Source organism: Pelecanus crispus, chromosome 6 (genome assembly GCF_030463565.1).
Source record: "Pelecanus crispus isolate bPelCri1 chromosome 6, bPelCri1.pri, whole genome shotgun sequence".
NCBI lineage: Eukaryota > Metazoa > Chordata > Aves > Pelecaniformes > Pelecanidae > Pelecanus > Pelecanus crispus.
In genome coordinates, this window is record NC_134648.1 from 2,789,145 (window position 1) to 2,801,571 (window position 12,427).

Genomic DNA, 12,427 nt, shown 5'->3' on the forward strand with positions numbered 1-12,427 from the left:
GCTAAGGTTGACTTATCAGCACTGGGCTTTAGACGTAAGGTCTCGGATTAAAATACCGAAAGCAAATAGTAAGATGCCCCTTTCTGTGGCCAGCATTAGCACATCATCTCTTGACCATTGGTAGAGCAATGTACTTTGAAGCCTTGTACCTAATCAAAAAGATTTTTGCATGAGGTATTGCCCTCTTGTGGCTGTTCAACGAAAAGATGGGTAACAGTCAGTGGAAGGAAGCACGAAGCTAGTTTAGGAAGATGGAAGGGCACAGTCCTAGTTCTTCTCACAGCTATGGATGAGATTGATCTCTTTATTGTAGCTCTTTCTGGCATCTGGGTTTATTACAAAATGATTAGCTCTATTCTTTGTTGCAAAACTTCACAGGAAGTATGATGTCTGATGGTCCTAGGGCTAGCTGCAGTACATGGAGAAAGATCTGGGCCACATGGATTTATTCCAGCTACAAGTAACCTTTGCAGCCCTTGGAGAACTCCAATTGATCTTCTGACATATACGCATAAGTCTTAATTTTGTAAGAGTTGCATACTGCAAACATAGTAAGCAGGCTTTGAGAATCATTGACAAATGGTATCATTCATGTTAACAGTGCAGAAGTTATGGGCAGGTAATACTGGAAGAGGAACAGGTCTGTTCCTACTCCTGTACATCAGATAGAAAATGGTGCTCCCATAAATGAATGCATAATCACAATGTTTTCTGGAACCAGAGGGGAATTTTTGTTAGCTCTTCAAACCAGCGCTGGTAACTTATGTTCCTTCTCATGTCAGGCTACGCATCTGCTTCAAGTAGTGCATGGATTTCACACGTGGTTTATCTTCTGTCATTTCTGTAGGGGCTATACAAAACTAAAAGGTTGTTCCTGTACAAGAATTAGAGATTGCCCATAAAATCAACATGGAAGGCATTTACACTGGCACATGATGCTGTGCTAGCTGCCCTTGCGACACCAGTACAACCAATCCACAGCAGTTGCTCAGGTTCTGCTCTTTACCCTGCAAAGACACTGTTACCACTGCCCTTGTCTGAGGTGTGCTCTTTTGCAGAGTACCTATTGCCAGATTTGTTCTGACCCAGTATGTGTAAGCAGCAGACTTCAGGCTCCAGAGCAAGACAAATTGCTTTGAAAGCAATTTGTGATCAAGTAATTTTAAGGCTGTAGTTTAATTTAAAGAATTGGAATACTGGACTTGTGTGAGATGTAAAACTTCAGGAACCTGGAATGGCACCTGAGGTGGGCTGGCAGAACGTAGGGAGAATGACACCATCTATTTCTTTTTCCTGGGAGTAGACTCAAGTATCAAACCACAGCCCTTGAAAAGGTCCTACAACATGGAAGTCATAGGAATCAAAGGATTCAGGGTGAAGAAATAGTTTATCATGTTTCTAGCCCCCTTTGACAATATTCTGAAAAAGCCTCATATAGGCAATAAAGGTAGCATCTAAAAAAGCTTCAGAGACACTTCTCCCCAGATACATCTTCCCATGTTTATAAAAACCTCATTAAAGAAAAGAGGCGCTTACCCTTGCAGTCAAGCTAGCATTTTTGCCAGTGCTTGCAGATGTCTGTATGAATATTCATATGCTGCTAAATCTGGATCCATCACTTCCTTAATAGATTGATGTTCCTGAGTCTACAGTGAAATCATTTTTCTGTCACATGTAGATATTCTAGTCAGAGGTAGAAAGAAGAAAAAGGATAGTCATGTTTCCTGGAGCTACAGATGACTATATAGTACCAGTAATTAATTCTTTGTAGCAGTGAGTATTTCTGTGTTAAGTGTCTGTTGTATTTCACCTGGATAAGTTCTCCCTTTTAAGAACAAGTGGTGCTGTGATTTAAAGCAGCATGTGGCTTTTACTTCTGCTGACTGAAATATTTCTTATGGTAGTTTAAGCTTGACTTTGGTCCCTTTCAAGCTGGAAGCGAGCTTCTGTGAGAACACAGAACAACAGATGAGCCTGCCTCAGATGGGATACCATAGTCACCTATTTAATTTGTTCTCTGTATCTCTTACAAATGAGAACGTGGTACAGTACTCAGTCTCATAATTGTGCTCTAATCTGCAAACGAGGCACTTGCGCTGAACTTCGCTTTCCCTCTGTAGGGCTACTATGCAAATCATTACCGTAAGTACTGAATTACATTCAATGTAGCAATGCAGGGTAGATGGAAAGATCCTTCAATGACAAGTCTTCCTAGACTTCTTTGAATTGGGAAAAGGTGGTGGGGGAAGCCCAGCTAGGTCCTAACACTACTAGTACTGTTGTGGAAGTCTGTAGGGTAAAATGTATAAAAAGGAGGGAGGTCTTTAATTATATATTATATCTCTTTTATATCCCACTGGATGAAGCTGAAAAAACCAAAAAGCAACTGGGGTATACTACCTGTCTGTTGATTATCAGGCATTTAATTCTTCTGTAATAGCATTACTTGCTTAAAAAAAAAGCTCTTTAGCTTCAGCTAGTAATCTAAACCCTTTGGTGTTGTTATTATCACCAAATAATTTATGCTGAAAGGATTTCTAGAGATCTGTACTCTGCCCCCCTTGCTCAAAGTACAGCTACATTCAAAGCCCAGGCAGGTTGCTTGGGGCTATGTCCAACCAAGCTAGGCACTGCAGAGGAGGTAACTTTGTCTTCAACTTTCAGCTCTTCAGTCTGAGAAGAGGGCTTGCAAGAATTAAACTTTCTTGATTAATCACTGTTAAGCTTAACACCTATATGTTTGCCTCTTACATTAGGTATATGTGAGTAAAATCTAGATTTTGAGTGTGGCAATGCAAACTTGCAAATGTTTTTGAACTGCAAAACAGACCAAAAAAAATTGCCCTCTTTAGAAGGGAGACACAATTTTGATTAAGTTACAACTTCTTCTTTCTTCCAGGTAAACCTCTGCAATCATTTCCACAATGAAAGATAAGATGCAGAGGCTCAACCTATCAACGGTATCTGAATTTGTTCTTGTAGGCCTTTCTGATGCTCCACAAGTCCGTTTTCTTCTCTTTGTGCTGTTTTTGATCATTTATTTGGCCACCATGGCAGGTAACATCGCAATCCTTGTTGCCATTAGCACAGACACTCATCTGCACAACCCCATGTACTTCTTCCTTGGCAACTTATCCTTACTGGATATCTTATGTCCCACTGTCACTGTGCCAAAGATGCTGGAGGCCTTGTTGCTTGAGAACAAGGTGATTTCATTCACTGGCTGCACACTCCAGCTGTTCTTCCTCATTGATGCCGTAGGCACAGAGATTTTTCTTTTGGCTGTGATGGCGTATGACCGCTATGTTGCAATATGTCATCCGCTGCAGTACATGAATATCGTGAGCATGAAACTGTGTGCCCACCTAGCCATTGGCACCTGGGTAGTAGGATTTTTTAATTCTCTGTTGCACACATCTTTGATTTTTACACTCTTTTTTTGTGATTCTAATGAAGTTGACCAATATTACTGTGATATTCCTCCTATGCTGACCCTCTCCTGCTCACCTACTTACAGTAGGGAACTGGTACTTCTCACAGTTGCTGGGGTCCTTGGAAGCAGCGCCTTTGTGGTCACTCTGATGTCATATATCTGCATCCTCTTGGCTATCCTGGGCATGAACTCTTCTGACAGCAGGCACAAAGCTTTCTCCACTTGTGGTTCTCACTTGACAGTAGTATGCCTTTTCTACGGGACCACCATTTGCACATATGTACGGCCTTCCTCCACCTACTCACCTAATCAGGATAGGATAATTTCTATGCTCTATGGAATCCTCACTCCCCTGCTAAACCCCATAATCTACAGTCTGAGGAACAAAGAAATTAAATGTGCCCTAGGAAGAGTGATCAGCCAGATAAGAACTGCTTTAACAAGACGAGAACATCTATCTCAGTCTCTGGTGTCCTCTGGAGCCCTAGCAAATGGATTGGCACTGCAGTTTGACTGATCTTCTCTAACTTTGGCCATCTAACATTCAGATGCTGGAATCGAAACTCCTTCTCTGGGCTTCCTCTACAGTTAAAAGGGAGAGGTGTGCACCTCCAGAAGGCCAACTGGATGGCACTGCTTTAGGTCATTATCACAGGAGATGGCTTCAGCTGGTGATGTTTTTCTCCAGTGAGCACAGAGGAAGCTTAGATAAGAGCCTCAGCCTTAGACACAGGTGTTGGATGCACATCTTAGAGTGTGAATGCTGGGAATTGGTGCTATAGGCACACTTAGATATACATTCTCATGTATGAAAGCAGCTTATAGGACTGGTGCCTCTTCTTGACCATGCTGCTCCTGCAGAAAATATAAGCACATCCTTTGTGGGAGATTGACTGGAAGGAAGGCTCCTTTGCCATCATTTAAGGTCATCTGTCGGGGTGTGTTTTCAACCAGCATGCCAAGAATCCAACTACAACACCTGCAGTGCCACCAAGCACAATCTGGCTGTAGTTTGCACCATGTATCTCAAAATCAGTCTGCCAGGTGCAAATCAACTCCCATAAACTAGAGATGTCAACTATGCTGATGTCTATACATTAGATAGCTTTCTAAGGGCCAGTGGGGGGAAAGGGAGGCTTTGCAGTCATGGGCTTTGTGACCATGACACAGGCATGGCCTGGCTTTTCTGAGTGTTGGCAGACTGAAAGAAGGTTTTCAGAGTGTGCTTTAGGTCTGTGTGAGTCCATAACTAGATTAGTGTTTCATTCCAGGCAAAGAGTGAAGGCATGGCTGACAAAAAGGTGGAAATGGATGTGCAGAGAGGGGGAGTGCTGTGCAGTCTCCTCTGTGTGTTGTGGCTATAAATCTGTGCATATCTTGGCTACAAGGCTCTATGCTGGGATGATAAACTCTTACAGCTTGAGGTGGACCCCGGGCTGTGTTAAAGTGCTGTGGCATGTCATTCCAGCTGTTGTGCCTGGTGTTAAATAACAGATGTGACTTTGTTGTTTGCACACTACTCCTTACTAAAACCAAATGTCAAGGATGTCTGTCTTAGTGGCCTTTTTTGTGGTTGCTGTCTTGGTGTAAAGGATAAGCTAATGACTTTCCTCCAGGAACTTGTAGCTTAGTGGTAACAAATGCACATTCTTAATATTAAACCGGTGTAAATTAAGCTTCATCCATTCTCAGCTGTCAGTCATGTTGACAGTGGGTTCAAAAGTCAACTGTAATGACCAAAGAGCTTTTCTCTAGGGTAATACATTTTGACTTCTCTGGTTTTTTTTTTTAAAGTATACTTCACCAGATTAAGAAAATGCATGTAAGTCCATCCAAGACCACTTAAATTTCAAAGTCAAGCATTAAGAAGTTGGTAAGGCCACCCATGTAGCTACAGAGCTTCCCACAGAGTTCAATGTCCTGACTTACAGCAAGGTTGGGACTCAGTTTTCTAAACACAAGTCTTAATGGCATGCAAGATGACCTAAGGTATCTTTCCTGGTCCATAGTTCCTGCTCCATAAAAAGTACAGACTACTTAGACATGTTTCATTTCCACCAACTGGGTGAAAAGATTAGAAGTCCTCTATTGCCAAACAGGGACTATTTACCTATTATCAGCAGATGTTTACACAGGGTTTCCTGTGATTCTTGGACTATGACAGCAGACACCATTTAAAAAAAAATAGCCATTTATTCCAAAGCCATCTGACAAATCACAAGACATGCATCAATGTGGACAAAGTGATGGTCTACACTTCAAAAAATGTGCACAGAAAACTCAGTATAGGCTGGAGCACTATTCTGCTTCTGGGGTCAGTTGACTGCTTTGCAGGATCCTGGAAATTACTGTGGACACATGGGGATGGGGAAGGAGCAGTCATGCTCAGTTTCCTTGTAAATCTAAAGATTCTGGTTGTTAAGCCTGGGATTATGAGATCAGACTTGCTGGGGAAGCATTTCCCTTTTACACCTCACTAGCTTTTTGAACATTTAGTATTGTATGTGTTGGATAGGAGAGCAGCAATCAGCTGTGAGTACCAGTCTGAGGGCTGATGTGTGCCGGGTGGGTCAGCATTAATGTGGCCCATGTATATGCCAGGGTGGAATAGGGGACAGACCCATACAGCAAAGATGACTTCAGAAGTGCAGATGTGAGAGCAACTGGTTGTATTATAAAACCCCCTATATTCCCTAGCTTCATAGCTGAGGAAGATCCCAGCCTGCATGGGTTTGGCCATGAGCAGCAGTGGGGCAGAGGGGGGTGGTCATGGCCAAATTTTTCATGCCAGTTGCATGTCCAGAAGCCCACCTCCTGCATGGGCTCCTCTGCCTGGTGTCTGCCTGACTTCTAGCAGACACCCACAGCCCTGTGGGCTTTGTCCCTGCTTCAGCCTCTCGGCAGTGGTGGCTGGAGGCACGGATGGATGATCCCAGTGTGCAGGGGTAGGCAGTGAAATGCCAAGAGCTGCGTGGCAGCTCCTAGAGGATGTTGGTGAAAGAGATGCCCCTGAGGCTCTCTGAGAGCTCCAGGTTGGGGTGAGCTGTCTGAGGGTCCAGAGTTACTTCTAGGACAGAGCAGGGACAATGGGGAAGCAGGGAAAGCCAAGGAGGGGAGAGGTGGATTCATATGGGAAAGAGAAGATGACAATGACCCCTTGCCCCAGCACTAAGTGTTTCTGCTTTGCCACCTACCCACACAGACTTTTCACTGAGTTCAGTGCTAGACAGGCAGAGCAGGAGAAATGTGAGGCTCCACTTTCCTACACTGCCCTTCTAGCCCAGTCTTGGATGTTTTGTCAAGTGTCTCTCATCCTGGAACAGAGCACTAGCTGCACAGGCAGGAGTCAGGGCACCCTTCTGGTGTCTGTTCCTTTTGGATCTGAGGAAAGACCTGCTGTGACCTATGTTCCTGCTCTGAATTCAGTCTTAATTCCCTTATATCAGAGGAGCTGAGGGGGAAAAAACCCAATCCTGCTGTTCCTATATAGCATTTTCAACTACAGGGTGCTTCCCTAGTGAAGAATTGTAGAAGATTCAAGGTAGTAGGTTATATTTGTTCCTGTGGCATGATAAAATGGCATATCTAATGTCATTCTTTTTGCTGGAGACTGGCTTCTATGTTGGTACCCTGAACTTTATCCTTAAGTTCAGCAGCGTTCCTTTTCAACACAACTGTCCCTCCATGTAGCTCAGAGTTCATGGTTTAATTTCAATTAATTTCAATTCCCTGAAATGCACCCATACTTGAGCTCTTCTAGTGCTTAATGACTTCATGGTCTTCAAGGAACACCTTGTCCTACCCCATAATGGTAACAAGATGTCTCTATCCTGCTAGATCTACAGACGTAGTGTGTGTGCTTCCACATATCAGATGGCAGAAACAGAGAGGTCTCCACCTTGTCTGAGGTGGAAATTGGACATAAAAATCCTTGATCCTTTTAGAAATGAAACCCCAAATACATCCAGTTATGTTTTAGGGATTAGTCATGAAATATCTCTCCTCTCTCTGCTTGCTGGGTGTATGTTGTTTGGGACATTGCTGGAATCCTCCATTCCCTTAGAGTGATCCCTCTCTGATATTAGGAGAAACACTGAGGGTTTCTTTGGCTGCAGAAGCCAGTTTGACATGTGTGGTGTGGTCAGAAATGCAAGTTTATTGTCTGACTCCAGGCTGTGTTGGTTAGACTTGGGGCTCATCGTCAGGCAGCCACTGGGTGGGTCCACGTGTGAGCCTGAAACCCATCAAGGTGGTACTCCGGGCTGCTGGAGCCTCTGACTCTGTTTGCCATGACAGTTTTGCTTTTCCCATTTTTGCTATTTGCTCCATAAAATCCTAATGGAAAAAGATGTGAAGTGAGGTGATGCTGTTCCCTGGAGTTCATCCCTCTCTTCACCACCATTTTGGCTGGTACCTGGGTAGCTGAAATACAGGAGTTGCTGTAATATGTCTAGAAATTGGCAGCATGTTACCACCATGTAGGCAATCCCCTTGAAGGTGTGGTATCTAACATGCAAATTGGGTGGAGCTGCCTGCTAAAACTTGGGCTCAACTGGCATAAAGGAAACCAGAAAACCTAGTTCTGTTTTAGATTTTATAGAAGTCTTAAATTTAAGACTTCTATCCTGCTATATTTGTCTTACAAATAGAAAAAAAATCTTGAACCAAAATTCCTACAGATATTATCAATGGACTTGCCTGGTGCTGTCTGTAGTTGCAGAGGTTGCAAGGTGAGATCTCATGTGAGGCACTACTATGTTCTAGAGCCATTGCGAGAGTGATTGTCACCATATGAAATTAGTTCCTAGGGACTGCTCAGTGACATAGCCCTCTTTTGGGTGTGAGGGGAAAACAGGGAACCCTGCAATAGGAAGGGGCCTGCTGCTCTCTTTCACAACACAGGTGTGACATCAAGCAGTCTGAGATATTGCTCCTTTTTCCTTTCTCTTTGGCATGGACAGCCAGCCTACTTGCACATTTAATTATTCTTTTGACAATTCCCAGGTTTTTAGACCTCTTTGGACTCCTGAATCTCTGTGGTACTCACAGAGAGAACTACAGCCTTGTACTCTCCTTTGAAGGGCTTACTTGACCTCTTGGTTCTTCATGTTGTAAATCATAGGATTCAGCATAGGAATCACCAGAGCATAGAACACAGCTATGATCTTCTGCTCCATGAAGGAGCCTGTCCCATAGAACATGGTGGTAGGAGTCAGGTGGGAAGAAGAGGTGGAGAAGGCTTTTTGTCTGCCTTTAGTAGACTTAATCTCACAGATGGCAACTCTGATGCAGATGTAAGAGATAAGAATGAGGAGGATGGTTGAGGTGATAAGCACAGTAGCACAGGTGCAATGGACCAGGCCAGTGATGCATGTGTCAGAGCAGGAGAGCTTCGGGATGGGGGGCATGGCACAGAAATGATTGATGTTGGAACTGCAGAAGGACAGGTGGAATATAAATAATGTCTGAATAGTTGCCGTTCACACAGCTCATGAAGTAGAATCCACACATGAGGAGCATGCAGAACCTCTTGGACATAATGACAGGGTAGAGCAAGGGGTTACAGATGGCTGTAAACCAGCCATACGCCACCATGGCCAAGAGGTAGCACTCTCTTGTCACTGTGATGCAAAACAGGAAGATCTGAGCTGTGTATGATGTGACTTTTGTCTTGGCCACAAAGGTCATTGTTACACTGGGTCTAAGTAGCTAACATCTAAGAAGGAAAGGCTGCTGATGAAGAAGTATGTGGAGGTGTGGAGCCTGGACTTGATCTGGATGAGCACTAGAGTCAACAGGTATATTCTTTCTAAGTATACTGAACTAAGATGTTTTGTTTGGGAATATTTTCCCAAAATCATGTCCAGGGTGCTACTGGCTTTTGGTGCTCCTTGGTGAGGATGGGCACAAACCAACCAAAAAAAAAAAACCCCAAACCTGCACATCTATAATAAGACAAGAGAAGTATATGCATATGCAAACATGAATAGCCTGCTGAAAATGCCATGGTATCCTGGTTCACAGCTGACAAATATTTTAATCTAATGATTTGAGATTGTCTACCTACTTTCCTGCCAAAGACAAAGCCTGTAATTTATTGAAGCGCACCACAGAAATACAAAAAGTTCATCAATAGAAAGTAATGGTCACAAATGGCATAAAATAGTGTAATTTGGATTTCTAAAGTCTCCTAGTATTTTGAAGTATTGAATCTTTTCTTGTTTTCCTTTCTCATGAGAATAGTCTTATCTCGAGTGCCATCTTCTGGTTTGTTTATTTGTGAACAAATTCATGAAGGCCCCTTGAGCCCAGGGCCTTCCTCTTGAAAGCCCCTCTGCATCCAGCTGCTGTCCTTGTGCCCAGCAGCCTCTCTGCCAGCCCTGTCCCCAGTCCTGCCCCACAGGATTGAGGACTGAGCTGGGAGAGGCCAAGGGCAGAGGCAGTTTGGTGCAAGGGAAGAGAGGAGCCCTCCTCTACCTCAGGTTCCCCATGGCTTGGGCAAGGAGCACAGTGTAGCCGGCTGTCCAGCTCCACACAGGGCTCTCCAGGAGCCAAGCCCTTTGACTTCCCAGGCGTGCCCCAGTCATGCTTTAGCTTCTTTGTCCAAACGTGGAGCTCCAGGGCCTCTGAGGTCTTCTCCACCAGGAACAAGGCCTCTGGTGACCAGAAGTAGATGGGGGCAGAGCTGGATGGAGGGCTGCGGCATGAGGGGCACCATCCCATGGGCTGATGACTTGTAGGACTGCCACACCAAGGTGGGGAAAATTCTCAGATGAATCTGCCTGCAGTCTCTTCCTGAAATCTTCTTCCAGCTCCAGCCTTGAGACGGGATGAGGATCCACAACACCAAGCGGGTGGCCACCATTCCAGTCAGCCATGTGCGAGTCCGGGGTGGTGGGCGAGCTGGCCTGGAGGTTGATGTCAGTCTCCGGCACCGAAGGCGCTGGCCATGCAAGCTCATTAGCCTGCCTGCCAAGCTGGAGGCCAGGATGGGCTGTGGCCAGACTGAGTGGCCCCATGGCCTCTGGCCCCTTGTGGGGCTGCACCCTGTGCTGGGAAAAGAGCATCCTTTGCGCCCAAGCCAGCGCCTGCAGCCAGCCAAGGAAGGCAAGTTCCACTGTCGTGTGCTCCAGGGGCTCCGTTGTGCTGCATGTAGCTGCCGCCTCCTCTCCTGGGCAGCTGCCTTTCTGCACTGCACACAGCTGAGGTTGTAGCACAGGAACCAGCCCAGGGACCTGCCATGGGCATCTAGCACCTTGGCCCTGCAGCCAGATGCTCGCATCTTCTTGCCTGCAACACAGCCAGGGGGTCCAGTGCCCTGAGCAGAGGCCTGATGGCTGAGCACAGCTCTGTGGAAAGGGGCCCAGTTTTTGGGCAAGGGCACAGCCAGGCCCTGGGCAGCAGCTGGGGCACTGGGAATCCCAGCAGAAATGTCATTTGCCTTTGCCTGCAGTGAGGGGTGCAGCCCATGTGGCGGCAGGGGCTGGCTTTGTCCTGGCTGGATGAGCTTTGGCAGGACACAGCAGCCCTGCTGCTGTGCCACTCGCTGCTGGGGCAGCTACGTGAGCAGGGTCTGCAGCTGCATTTCCAGTCCTCTCCTGGCCATGTGCATCTTCAGGGCTGAACAGCCTCAGCTGACACACATGGGTCTGAGGGAGCAGGTAGACCTCATCTCCATGGGATCTCCTCCCTCTTGAGTCAGGCACATCTCTCTCAGGCTCTTGGAGGAACTGAGGCTCTTGGGGAAGCTGGAGGAGCTGCAGTTGTGGCAGGGTGGGTGGCCCTGCTCCTCCAGGTCCTGCCAGGTGCCAGCCTCAAGTGTGGCTGAGGCCCTGGTCCCTGCCTGTGCTGACAGCACCAGCTGCTGCAGCTCCTGGGCAGCCTTGATGCAGTGGGTGCAGCACTGGGACTGCCCAGGGATCATCAGGCTGCTCTGAGAGGCTCTGTCCTGTGGATGCACATGCACAGCCCAGGGGGGACCCGCAGGGGACTTACATGGCTCCAGTGCAGCTGCTTGCTGTTGCTGGCTCTGGCCATCACCCTGTGGGTGCAGGAGTGTAGCACAGTCACCCACCTGGGGCCAGTCGCCCCCAGCGCTGGCCCCAAGCTGCCCTGTACCTGTTGACAACGGCCAGTGGCGAGCAGGATGGCACCAGCAGCCAGGAACAGGATGCTGAGGCCGAGAAGAAAGCTGCTGTTGCTCATGGTGCAGAGTCCAAAATGGCTGCACTGGGAGCTGTGGGATGGTGGCATGAGTTGTATGATGCTGCTGCTACAAGGTTACAGCCCTGCGGATGGGGAGACCTCAGTGATGTCACAGCCCTGCATGACATCAGTGGTAACCCTGCAGTGATTTTTTCCACCTGCTTAGGCACACAGCAGCAAGCTGGTGCTTTTCACCCTGTCCTTTGTGCTCAGCATGCTGAGCAGCAGCATTGTCCTCATCTCCTAAACCTACATCCTCGCTGCTGTCCTGAGGTTCAACTCTGCTGAGGGCTGGCTGAAAGCCTTCAGCACATGCGCTTCCCACCTGACTGTGGTCATCCTGTTCTTCAGGACTGTCATCTTTACTTATGTGCATCCCGGCTCTCATTTCTCAGTGGACAAAGACAGAGCTGCCCCTGTGATCTATACCCTGGTCATCCCCATGCTGAACCCTCTGATCTACCGCCTGAGAAACAAGGAGATGAAGGCTGCACTCGGGAGGCTGATGCACAGAAAGATCACACTGGGGTAGAGCAAAACCTTGACATGAGAAAGAGCCTGACAGAAGGCCACCTCCTCACAGCTGCATGAGCTGTGATTTTACTCTGCCTTTATGTTCTGTGTGCAGAAAAATTAATGTTGTCTTTTACTTAAAATAGTATGCCAGCCTCTCTAATGGAGCACCGTAAGACATAGCACCATCTGTATTCTTTCTACTAGGGCATGAGCTGATGTTTGGTATTGGGTAGACATGGTATGATAGAAATTAGTAGCAGAAGTGATAAGCAA

The 12,427-nt window shown here is 46.5% G+C and overlaps 1 protein-coding gene across 1 annotated transcript; it reads left to right on the forward strand.

Annotated features, from left to right (window-relative positions):
• The first annotated feature begins 2,936 nt into the window (after positions 1–2,936).
• LOC104031694 (olfactory receptor 5V1) lies at positions 2,937–12,170 on the forward strand. Its single transcript, XM_009483772.2, is given in 2 exon segments — positions 2,937–3,932; positions 11,805–12,170. Coding segments are annotated over 2 exon segments (1,362 nt in total).
• The last annotated feature ends 257 nt before the right edge of the window (positions 12,171–12,427 follow it).